This window comes from Akanthomyces muscarius, chromosome 5 (assembly GCF_028009165.1).
Source record: "Akanthomyces muscarius strain Ve6 chromosome 5, whole genome shotgun sequence".
In the NCBI taxonomy this organism is placed as follows: domain Eukaryota; kingdom Fungi; phylum Ascomycota; class Sordariomycetes; order Hypocreales; family Cordycipitaceae; genus Akanthomyces; species Akanthomyces muscarius.
In genome coordinates, this window is record NC_079245.1 from 1,411,439 (window position 1) to 1,423,597 (window position 12,159).

Consider the following 12,159-nt stretch of genomic DNA (forward strand, 5'->3'; position numbering starts at 1 on the left):
CATTAAAACATTAGCGCTTGTCTATTATTTTACAATGCAGCGGTTTCGTATTCTGTACATGGTATCTTTGCAGGTGCTACTCAATCAGCCACTCCTCAACCTCGACGCCAATGCTCCGTCCTATGCCGCGAATGGCCTCCCAGCCGACGTTGATCCTCCACTTGCCCGAGCGGTCCATCATGTCGCCCGCGCCCACGCGCACCAGGAGCCGCAGGCTGACCAGCGTCGCGAGCGCCATGCCCACGTCGCCGTCCACACCGGCGGCGCCGACGGGCCGCCCGTCGTCGATCCACTCGGCCCGCGTCGCTTCAAAGATGGCCATCATGCGTTCCAGCACAAACGCGTGCGAGCCCAGGAGCTTGCGCGCAATCTTGCGGTGCTTGCTCCGGCCAGGGCCACCTCGCGATGCAGTCCCTCCGCCGCCTCGCCGCCTCTTTCGGCCGTGGAAGAAGGTGGAAAAGAGCGTGAGGTCGTGTTTGGCAGGGTTGTGCGAGGCAAGGTAGGCGGCGAGAAGGAGCAGGCGCGCTATCGTAGGGAGCAGGGACGTGAGCTCTGTGATGTTGCTGGTTTTGACCTTGGCCGATATAGACCCTCCGGTCTTGGCCGGTGGTCCGGCGGCGGCGGCAGCGCTGGGCCGCACGGTGACTATGCTGGGGTTGAGGAGAGATTCGTCCTGGAAGTGTACGCGCGCAGCCACGAGCAGCTTGGAGAACTCCTTGGGCGTGTGCGTCTGCGCAACGATCGGGGCGGTGAATCGGGGCCACAGCGCGTGGCAGCAGTCTTTAAACGACGGCAGCGTGCGCGAGGCGGCTCGTATCAGGGAGTCGTGCACGGCGGCGCAGAATCTCGCCCACAGGTCGCTCGTTTCCTGCTGCGTCGTGCCCTTGACGGGCTCCGGTGGCGAGAGCGCGAGGATGCGCACGTAATCCTGCTTCGTGTATGGGGGAAAGTGTAGATTGGCCGAGCCTGGAGAGCGCAGGAAGCCCGCCGGTGGCGATGTGACTATGATGACGCACGTAAGGCATGGTACCTGCGAAGCTTTCAGTCAGCGGTACTGTTTTAAATCGGCAGCTTCGCCCAGCAATTGTAATATTCTACCATTTCGGAAAGCCGCGCCAGTGCAGGAAGCAGCGTCGCCGGTGCATCGCGCTGCCTGTCGATCGAGTCGAGCACGAGAGCGAACCGCCACCGCGGGTCGTCGCGGCGGCTCTTCTCCTGCAGCATCTCGCCGAGCGCGACCGCGAGCTGCGCCATGGTCTCGCAGCGCTTCGGCGCCAGGTCGTGCGCCTGCAGCGCGGCCGCCACGGCGCTCACGATGCGCTCGTAGAGGTGCCGCACCGTGATGCACTGCGCGGCATCGACGCGGGCGTGGCTGAGGCGCACCGGCGGCGCATCGGTCTGGTCTAGGTTCGGTTCGCAGAGTCGGTCGAGGAGGGCGGCTGTCACGCTAGATTTTCCCGTGGCCTCGGCACCGTGAATGACGAGGTTTCGGCAGGGAATCGCATCGGGCTATATGTCAAGGGCCTTGTGTGAACGACTGTGCCGTGCAGGTGGGAGGGAAGGCTTGGAGGGCAATGGGCATACGTTGATCAAGCTGGCCAGAGACCGTATTTGGTGCTCGCGGCACGGAAATTGCTGAAACAATGGAGTCAGTATCGACTCGTCTGGCAGCTTGAAGAGTGATTCCATTCTTCACAGCGTTCTTGTGGCTCATGTGAAGCTCCGGAAGTGGTCGCGTTGCGGGATGGAAGTGGCAGTACTTCATACGGCCCCAGTTAAGTTTTAAAGTGTTGGTCGCGGTGCACGCGTCCGACAGACAGTACGTGTAAGTCAAGTGAGCAGTGGCTCAGTGGGCGAGCTAATTTATTAAAGCAAGGCGTGGGAAAAGTTGAAAGTGAAATATTTTTATGCTCTATAAGTAGACATCACGACGTTCATGAATTATATCCGTCATGTATACCTCGCCAGTAAGCCCCTACGTGCACGCGACACCAACTAGAAACTGGTGGGTGAGGGTTTTGATATTCAATCAGCTGTTTCATTGAAAAGCATTATAACTACGATACTATATTCCTTATACAAACACCATTCCGATCAAAACACCTCTCGCAATGCACAATCAAAATATCATCGCTTCGGGCCATTCCCCAACCACGGAATGATCCTCTTCATCCAGCTTTTTCTTCCAGCGCAGCCACTCTGTGAGCTGCGCTCTTGCGCCGTCAACGAGCGCGGCAGCATCCCATCTGGGTTGCAAGACACCTTGCGAAGTGTCTCTGGCGCGTGGTTTCCCTGGCATCTCAATAGAAATGCGCCCGTCCAGCTCGTACCAATTACGATCAATATCTTGCTTGATATTGTCGGCGAAGCCTCTAACATCCCCATCTGCCATGCTTCGGTTTGGAGTACTTTCCGCGGGCACAGCGGCAAAAATCTCGCCAAATTGCATCTGAGGGCTCCAGAACCCTTCTTGTCCAAGTGCATCCCTGCTGGAGATGACGTATTGGCTAAGCTTCCGAATAAGCTCCGTAATGTCGCACCATGGCCCAGACGACACATCCTCATTCAATGAATATTCGTAAAGAGAAGGCCAAAGCAAGTTGAATACTGCAAAGATGCTCTGGAGAGCGTGAAGTCTTGCAGCTGTAATAAGCTCTTGCTCTGCAGCCCATCCCTCGACTTTATTCAATGTGGCTTGTACAACAGCCATAACTCCGGGAAGGTCTGCTTCACTCAAATTGTATGTCGTGGTAGATTGTTTGAGCCTGCTTCGGATCGCCCGCGCGTATAGGTCCAGGAGGGGGTAGGCCATTTCCTTCCAAGCAGTGGCTTCGATTACCGCAGGGATCATCTTTCCAATAATAAATTGTGTGATCCCACGGTCCTGGCTCATTCCTTTGCGTAGCGTCTTTTTCTCTTCTTTGAGGCTGTCGGATATCAAAGCCATCTTGAAATTATTGAACAAGAAGAAGAACACTTGTTGTACGACCTTCGTGTCGCCTTCGCGAAGACGCAAACCATACGACACCATGGCAGCAACTTGCAATTGAGGATCTTCTCTGGACGGGGAATAGTCCTTGCTGATTTGGTAGTAAAAGCTGTCAAGTGTGCAAATCTCGGAACCATGAGTTCGAATGAGAGAGATGATCCGTCGAGCAAACGCGACGTAGGCGACATGGGTCATAGGCTGCGAGGAGGTCGCCTTGAGATCTTCCTTCATTTGCTCCATGACAAGTTTCAGTGCCTTGGAATGCTCCGCAGTCAAGATCCGTTTCAGATTTGGGCCGGCATCACGTATCGAGCTTCGCATGGTCGATATCGCAAACTCAAACAGCGTGCCATTGGATTCGTATGTTGACGAGTTTGTGAGCCCAGTGTCGGTTGATGGGAGAAAGTATTCGCCCCGTTGACGCAGAACCTCGGCCAGTTGATTCTCATACTTTAAGTAGCCGCTGGGTCTTACGAGCAGAAGCAGCCAGAGCTCACACAAGGTAAACTCTACATCCGCAAAGTCATCGAAGCCAGCCCTCAGCAGTGTGACGACCACTAACACGAGATACTGTCGATGGGTAAAGTCCAGCTTATGGATAGGGCCATCAAACAGTCCGTATTTCCCACGCTTGAAGAGATGATGCAGTCTGATTAGTCCGCCATTGATCAGTCCGGTCGCTAGTCGAATGGCTACGGTGACGCCTTGTTCTGCGCCCCCAAAGTTCTCAGGCGCTCCCAGGCCATGGTTTGACGGGCTGTTAGACAGGATGCATCGTACCATAGAGAAATAATGTTTTGAAATTTCGTGATCCAACAGCAGAAGGGCATCATCTGCTTGAGCGCTGTTGAGAATTTGGCTTTCGCTCTGCTGACTTTCTTCGTTTTCTTTGAATTCCGCAATGTAGCCCACGAACAAGTCAAGAGTAGATATGGCCGCTCGCAGCACGTTCCAATTCAGTTCAGGTGGGTAGATACTGAACTGTTTGTAAACGTGTTGCAGCTGCAAGGTATTCAGACAAAAGGTTGCTGCTTCCAGATCGGCGGCATGCTTCATGACATCTAAAGACGCAGTGATGCTTGCATGGAGCACATCGCCGACGGCTCCCTTGTTCATCGAAACCATGGAACTAATCACGTCCATACTAATAGTGTGGCGGACTTCACTTGGCAATGCCAGAAGTTGCTGTTGAATATCTGCGGCAGCAGAATCAAATTGTTGAATCATCTTTTGGAAAAAGTCTTTGCGCCAGAGGTGGAACGGTTTGAATGCTGTTGCAGCCTCGCCCTTTGCCACGATGAATCGAGAAAGTTGATTCCAGCAACGAATATTGATCAGACTTGCTTCTTTGTGCGAAGTCTCCGGCGCTACCAGTCGTTCAATGAGCGTGGGCGATGGCCGCAAGTCTGGCGGCGCAGCCCAAAATAGAGTTGCCAAAAGATCATGATGGTTTCGGAGAGCTGCCAGGTCCCGTTCGTGTACTGTTTGCTCCTTCAAATGCTGTCGGTTGTGATTGGGAATTGTTCGAGCAACGAGGTTGCGGATATCTTTGTTGGCACCAGCAGCGCGAAGCTTCTGAATGCTAAGAGCAAGAAGTTTGAGAAATACGTGGAAGCAGTTATCTCCTGTGTCGACTACGAGAGACGGCTGTCCAGCAAGGTGCTCTAAGAATTTTGGAGAAGCATTGGCTTCTTCATTGCGCAGATGCTCTAGATTCTGAGAGCCGAAAAAGTCAAAAATTGTGCCAACAACGCCTGCACTGCGTCGCCACCCCCACTGTTGTACGAGATAGTGGCATCTGCTTATCAGCGCCCGGCAGTAATTATTGAAACTGGGGGGTTGCCGTGTGTTTCTTCGATAGATTGTAAAGACTTGTCGGAGCAACTGCTGCACAATCGTCCATCCGTCGCTAGTTGCTTCGTGTCGCTTTCCAGGTATTAGTATTCCTGAAGAGTTAAATTCGCTCATCGGCAATACAGCAAACATGGTTTCCCAGATTCGTTCATATCTCTGTGCATCGGGGATAGAGATTTGGTCGTTGTTTGCGGCGGTTTGCTTTAATAGGTCCCAGAATGAGCCGCGCGGGATGTGGCTGGCTCCCAATATCTGCATCAGGAGTGCCCATGAGTGAATAACCGGTTGATCTGCCCGTAGCCCCTGCTCGCGGGCTCCAGACTCCTGAAGTCGCCTGTAGGATTCCTGCACACGGTCGATGCCAATCAGCAGCAGATTTGACACTGATTCTGCAGCCAAACTTCGCAGAAGATCTTCCACGCGAAACTTTTCCGTCATGAGCGTATCATCATCGGTGCAGATCATGAGAGTCACCAGTAAAAGAATGAGCAAATTGTCATACACCCTTGTTGCTGTTTGGGAGGCTCTGTCTGACATTGACTCTCTTGTGACGAAACCAGACAGGCGACAATGAAAGTTACCCACCACATCCAACACTCTTTCAATGAATGGCTTGATAGCGGACTCGTCCGCAAAGGTCAATGCTGATGTTGCATACTTTGATATAAATCTTGATGCTTCAAGAACGGTGGACTCTTCAGGTATGCTTATTCCTCCTGGCTTCTCCAGCTCTTCCGCAACCAAATCAAGCACAATGCCCAATTCAGAGGATGTCTGGGAGTTCCAATCACTCCATCGACAAGAATAGGTACCAAATTGGAAGGTGACTCGCGGCCGCAAACTAAGCAACATCCGTCTCTTGGCGCACTTTTGACAATCCTCTATAACACCACTGCCAAGAAGTGTTGATTGGTGAAAGTATACTCCAGGGCTCAGCGGAAAGATCTCGAAATGGGTGGTATATTGTGTGCCGTAGGGGCCGAGCCCGGCAAGTTTGGCCTCTTCGTTACTAGTTTGCGGCTGCTCCGGCTCGAGGTTAATGGTGTACGAATTTGGTAGGGGATCCGCTGCGTGACTGAATTGTGGTGCATCCACATCGATGCGCACTGGTTTTCGTGCCTTTTTGGGTCGAATGCTGCGCTTTGGTTGTTTTTCCAACGGGATCTCTGTTTTAGCATCTCCCTGGTCACTTCTCGACTGATTTGCCGTGAAAAGCCTGTCGATGGTAGCTTCGGAGCGAGCGTCCGATGTGTCGACGGATGACTCCCGGTTGTTCTTGCGGTAAATCCTGTCCAGAAACTTCTTTCGTCGATGAAATACGAGCGGTGCTACTTTTCCAAAGTCTTCCGCTTCCAACAGTGCTGGGCGTGAAGGCCGCAAAGTCTCTGCCGGGGATCTCGCACTTTGTCCTATAGATTGCGTAGATTCCAGGACGGGTGGTAAAGTTTCGTTGTTCTTGATGCTTGCCATGCTGGCAGGAGTCAAAACACTTGGCGGGTTTCCGGATGGCAAATAGCGAGCAGATCCCCCACTGCTGGTCTTCTTTACAAACTTTCGCGACTTGTTTGTTGGGATTTTGGTCTGGTTGTGCTTATTGCGTCCTGCCGTCGGTTGATTACCAGCTCGCTCTGCGGAGGATTTTCGTAAGACTTGTTTCCGCTTCTCTTTTCTCGCTTCGGAAACCTCCCTCCTCTGTGGAATGGATCCGGACTTCCATTGATTAAGCGAGACGGCGGCATCAACATGATCTACTCTCGACGCGAGGCGTATCATCTTTTTCGTAGGGCTGCTGCGCCCTTGGTTGACTCTTGTTCTCGCTGTCCGTGCTGCAATTCTGAGGAATCGAGGAGCATCTCGCTCAATGACATCAAGGACACTTAGCGGCTTAGGAGCCGGTCGCGAAGCAGGCCGTCCCCCAGATGGTCGATCTGAATTTTGCCCGTGTGACCGCCAAGGCTTCGGTTGGCCACTTGAAGTGGACTTGGACGCATTAAGAGATGTCGTAATTTTTGTTTGCCTGTGTTTAGAGCTCGTGGGTCTCTTGGAAGTATTCCCGGTCTTGGGAGGTCGGCTTGCATCTCTGGAGGCGCGTCGCCGTCGTGATCCACTGAACATGCTATCAATGGTGTCATGCTCTAGGACGGAACCTTCGTCGGAAAGGTCGTCATTCGGTTGCATTGGTGTTTCGTCTGGTATTAAGATAATTCGAGATTGGGTAAGGTGTGTGTCATCAGTCGTTGCGGGCCGTGTTGGAGAAGCATCGTCTTCGGATTCATCGAAGAACCATGTAGGGTCCGTGGACGTTGCTGCATTGCTTATTGTCCTTGTTTGCGCCAAGCCGCGACGAGCCTCCTTCTCTAGTGTGCTATTCCGTTGTCGACCGTGAACAACTTTCTGCGCCTTATCCCTGCTTGCCTTTTGGTCCAAACGCAGCCAAGAGGCTGGTAGAACTCCTCTTATGCGCCTTCTGTAGTCGAGCTTTTCTTTGACAGGTTCGTCGAATATGTTGCCTTGACGTTCTTGCATTTCTTCTTCCTCATTCCCTTCATTCCCCTCATTCCCCTCATTGTCCGATGACGAGCTGTTATCTATCGTCAAAACAGTCTTGGTGGGGGGAATATCGACGGAACGTCGCACATTCATCTGGAGCCGTGGAATGGGTGGCAGCGGTCCAGCAGCTAAGCGATTACTGGTGGGAACGTAAGCAATTCTTCCACTGATATCGACATCCATAGGGTCACTGTCGACAATATCGTGTCTTCTTCGCTTCCGGGCAGATGAGGCTAACATAGTATTGGGCCGTTTTGTGGAAGGTGAGACCTTTCGCTGAGATTTGGAGAGTAGCTCATGGAGTGCAGGCAAGTCTTGATCAGGGACACTGGTATTATCCGTGTCATCTTGTGAGCTGCCGTGATTGCTAGACCGCCCATGACCGATCCAGGGCGATGTCTTGGGGGGTGAGGAAGACGGGAAGTTGAATATGCCAAGATCTCCACTTCCGTCCACGCCGTTGCCGCTCAGCAGTTGACTTGAGTGGTTTAGATCCGGAAGTGAGTTTCCCTGGCTATCATCCTGAAAGTCTCCGTCCTGGACATTTTCTTCTCGCACCGCCCTGGCACGAGCAATAGCCACTTGAACAGGACGCATGCCGTGTTGACGAATAAGACTGCTATACTGGGCATTCTCAAGGAGATAGGGGTGTTCTTGGATCGGCTTACGCGGCCGTAGTGAACGGTCTAGCCGTACTGCTTCGCGCTGCAGGTCATGGGTGTTTTCAAGGTGACCCAAATCCTGGCTCGGTAAAGCAACGTCTTCGTCGAGGGCTTCGTTGAGGGTGTCATCGCGTGACAGATCCTCGAATGTCGTCGGCGCTCGGTTCGCTAATTCGATGTATATTCGAGAACCATTCTGCTTGCTTGAATTTCCGTCTAAGGCTTCTTGGGTATTGCTGGTTTCGCTGCCGTCTAAGAACATGCCGTCAAGATCGGGTAGCCCATCTACACTCTGCGCTGACGACAGAGGCGACGAGCTCAGGGAGCCATTCGGGCTGGGCACAGTGTGTGTGGCTTTGGATGCATCTTGCGAGCCGAGAAATTCCCATATGTCGTTCTCATTTGCCTCCAGTAATTGGCCTAAAGGCGCAGTTGTGGAATCGATGTTGGCTGCCAATTCTTGGCTGTCGAACCCATCTTCGTCTTCAGAGTCTGGTACTTCCCCCAGTAATTTCCAGTCTGCCATGGTTGATTATAGCCCGTCATCATAGATTATCGACAATCTAAGGCTGTTGTTTCGAGTGAGGGCATTTGCAATGCATCTCTCAGGTTGATATTGCCGCCACGATGTTTTGCGGTTTGGTCTTCGTCCCAAACAGACAGTAAATTTAGCGGGCCGTTACCGTGAAGACGCGCTGGGAAGTTGGGAGACGCGTCCCACGTATTCGGGGCCCATGCGTGCTGTAAAGTGGTCTATGCTGGTGGGGTTGGCGCGCTGTACTAGGTGCTAGTGCCCGAGGATCAGGCCCAGCACCCTTTTTGCCCGCCGTGCCACCCTAGACCTCTCACGACTCAATGCCATCCTCTCCATGGGCCAAGTTCTCACCTTGACAGTATTATCGAACTTGCATTTGAGATGGGCGGAGCTTTGGAAAGAGCCTTGCCGTTGGCGTTGACAGTCTTCTGCGGTGTTGCTGGTGGTGCGTCTCCTGCGACCGCGGTTCTTCCAATTCAAATCTGACTAATCTGGCTTCGTAGGATTTTACACATTCCAGCCCATGCTGGCGCCAAAAGAGCCACTGGAAAGCACACAAAACCCAGAGAAACCCGTCAATTCAAGAGCGTAAGTTATTACTTGGCACGTGCATTTCATCCTCCCCTGCCCTAACAGATTTTGTCCAGGGATGATGCCAGAGCGACGGCACCAAAGGCAGGAGATGTGAAGCCTACGTGATGATGTTTTAAAACCACATATTAGTATCTCTACCATATAGGCTTCAAGAATTTGCGATGTATTACTATAATTTTGGACCACCATAACGCCTTAACAAGGTTTCGTGGGTATCGACCGTCTGTCCCGCGGCAAACTGCAGTGCACGCCATCCTCCCACGCCAGAGTAAATGAGATTGGCTCGCTCAGATGAACGGTGCTTCCAGCCCGTAGAATAGCTTATCAAAATCGATAGTGTTGAGGTCCACTCGGCCTTCCAGCGCCTGCCATTGCTGATCCATATATGACGCTTCCGGCTCAGGAACAAAGCCTTGGAATGGCATGTTTCGGCGCTGCTCCTCTCGCCCCGCAGAATCGGGTGTCATTGGCATTGTGACGGGTAGCGCTGTGAACATTTTCAGGGCTGGGTGATTTGGCGTGTGTCGCTTCAAAACCTGAACAGACAAATCAAGAAGCTTTGCTCCGATAGGGGATTGATCTTTGGCGTCATCCATAATGCGCCAAGCCTCAACGAGATGCGAGTCATTCGCAGGAGTCTCTTCCGTCTGTCTACCAATGCAGGCGTTGAGAACGAGCGCAATACTGGCGAGAAACACACTTCGAAGAATGACAACGGACCTCAGCCTTGTGCTGGAAAACGGAAGATCCTCGAGTTTCAGGTGCTTTTCGGTCTGGATGATCATGCGAGCAGCTGCCATACAAGCTTCGTACGAGTATGAATATGATTGCTCAACAGAGCCCCTTGCGAGGAATGGCAAATGTAGCTTGCAGAGATGACGATATATCAGTAAATTCAGCGTGTAGCGCTGGATCGTGATTTTCGGATCTCGCCGCGGATCCGACGGAGACAGTGTGTGCATATTTGTGCTATCCATGGAGAGGAAATCCGGCAGCTCTCGTAAATATACTCTGAATTTGTTGTCCATCTCCATGACAAATTTGTGATCAGCAGGCTGTGCCTGAAAAGCGTAGGCGCGGTCTTTGTCAAGCATGTTCTGGCACAGCTCTGCTAGACGAATGCGATAAATCAACGCAGATGCATCGGTTGGTTCTGTCAATGGCCGCCCGATAACAGGCTGACTATCAACAATATCAATATCATTGACATTAGAGGGCTTTCGTACCATCATATGGAATGGATGGATAGTAAACGATCCTTCCTGGGGAAAGGCAAATTGTGTGACCATCCTACACAATGTTAGTAATTTATGGCAGGACGAGCATGTCTGCAAATGCACCATACCAGTCTGTGGCGACAAGAAACCACCATGTTCTTCTGGACATCTCAAGTCGAAGGCTGCCCATGTCGGCGACATCACGGTTACTCGGAGCATCGACACGGTGTAGCGATAGTTCTCGGGCCATGGAAATTGAGCGGGAATTGAGGCTCCTCGCACGGGGGGAAAGGCCTTCGATATTGCAAAAGACATAGAAGAGAATGACCATGCCGTGGATACACTCCAAAGAGGCGTGCCCGATACGTTGCGCATGGTCCATGACATCGAGCGCGGCTTTCACCCACCACAAAGCCTGAGCTCTGGCCTCCGCCACGGTCCCAAAGAGGAGTCGTGCATCGTCCTGCGGCGACCACGTATATGTCGCGGCGGCGCACATGCTGAGAAGCATTGTCATTAGACCAATGTCTAGTGTTGAGTTGCTGTCAACGCAGTCGTATATCTGTTCAATGGTGGTCATCAATGTTGGTACATGCACAACATGATGGAAGTGATTCACATCGGATATGTACTTGTGCGCGATGATGCGGGCTTCGTCTCGGCGGGGCAGCCAGATACATCTCGTCACCTCTCCGGAACCAAACGAGGGCGCAGAAGGGTCGTTCTGTAGCACGTAGCTGCCTTGCTTCACTATGCGGCGCACAGGACAAGTGCGGAAAGAGATTGGGTCACAAAGCGGTTCCTAGTTGGGACATACGCAAATCGTTAGTGTAATCCACAACGTATAAGCTTGTCTTAGGCAGTAATATTGAACATCTGCAGATGCAAGTTTCGGGCTAGAGAGATAGGGCCGCACCGCACACATACCAGCATGGGTTGACCTGTAAACGACCTTTCGAGCCACAGCGCGTCATCAGTTAACTTTTGAAGTTGCGGCGACATTGGCGACGCCACAGCGGAGGGCTGGTTCGGCGCGGGTGCTTCTGAATAAGCAGTGGGTTCTGGTTTATTCAACATGCCCTCTCTGTTCTGGGCAGCGATGAGCGCCTCAAGTTTCTCCAGGCGTGCCAGCAGCTCAGCGTTGGGGACATCTTTTGGTGCCGCTGACTGGCCCTCTTCGGCCATTCGCATGTTCGCATCATCGTGGTCGGGCGCGGCGACAGAACCGTTGGCACTAGAGCTAGCCGCGAGACTTGATCTTGGCGCCGACGCCTGCGCCGTTACAGGCCCATCATGCTCGCAGACGAGCCCACGGCAAGTACAATTAGAGCAGGGGAAGATGCGGCTGCACCGTAGCTTGCGCTGCCTACACAGCTTGCAGGAAATGGGCCGCTGTCTCGGCTGGCGCCCCATGTTGCACTATGGATTCTCTCACTGCCACAATGGAAACAAAATTCGGTCAATACCTTTTTTTTCGCGCGGATTTGAGGATGTGTTCGAGGGAAAGGTGGGTGTGTTTGAGTGAACATCCGTGGGATCCGGAAAGTCCGCGGGTGGCCCCACGGCGTCATTGACTCTTCCCAGGCGACCCACCAAGAAGCTGAATGTCGAGAGCGGTAATGGCTGAGGCCGAATCCTGTTGCATGGGTTGTACACGGCTGATGGTAAACGCGATTTTACTCTGTGCAGATCCGTAAATCGACAGACATAAACCCTGGCAACTTTCCCTGGCGAGGAGAGCGACCTGGGAAAATCGCC

General features: G+C 52.7%; 4 protein-coding genes across 5 annotated transcripts; 1 reads left to right on the forward strand and 3 right to left on the reverse strand.

Annotated features, from left to right (window-relative positions):
- Positions 1-76: 76 nt before the first annotated feature.
- Positions 77-1,689, reverse strand: LMH87_009754 (uncharacterized protein; the record flags this gene model as incomplete). Its single annotated transcript, XM_056196805.1, has 3 exons — positions 77-1,030; positions 1,099-1,509; positions 1,585-1,689. The coding sequence occupies 3 exons, from the start codon at positions 1,687-1,689 to the stop codon at positions 77-79; spliced, it is 1,470 nt and encodes a 489-aa protein (XP_056053916.1).
- Positions 1,690-2,119: 430 nt separating this feature from the next.
- On the reverse strand, positions 2,120-8,581 carry LMH87_009755 (uncharacterized protein; the record flags this gene model as incomplete). Of its 2 annotated transcripts, none has more annotated exons than XM_056196806.1 (1): positions 2,120-8,581. In XM_056196806.1, one exon carries the CDS (start codon positions 8,579-8,581, stop codon positions 2,120-2,122), a length of 6,462 nt encoding a protein of 2,153 aa, XP_056053918.1. The 2 variants fall into 2 exon arrangements, with proteins under 2 accessions (XP_056053918.1, XP_056053917.1); XM_056196807.1 differs by having other exon boundaries at positions 2,120-3,310.
- A 390-nt stretch (positions 8,582-8,971) lies between these two features.
- LMH87_009756 (uncharacterized protein) lies at positions 8,972-9,289 on the forward strand (the record flags this gene model as incomplete). Its single annotated transcript, XM_056196808.1, has 3 exons — positions 8,972-9,035; positions 9,094-9,178; positions 9,238-9,289. 3 exons carry the CDS (start codon positions 8,972-8,974, stop codon positions 9,287-9,289), a joined length of 201 nt encoding a protein of 66 aa, XP_056053919.1.
- A 182-nt stretch (positions 9,290-9,471) lies between these two features.
- Positions 9,472-11,814, reverse strand: LMH87_009757 (uncharacterized protein; the record flags this gene model as incomplete). Its single annotated transcript, XM_056196809.1, has 4 exons — positions 9,472-10,474; positions 10,530-10,963; positions 11,021-11,203; positions 11,329-11,814. 4 exons carry the CDS (start codon positions 11,812-11,814, stop codon positions 9,472-9,474), a joined length of 2,106 nt encoding a protein of 701 aa, XP_056053920.1.
- Between the last annotated feature and the right edge of the window lie 345 nt (positions 11,815-12,159).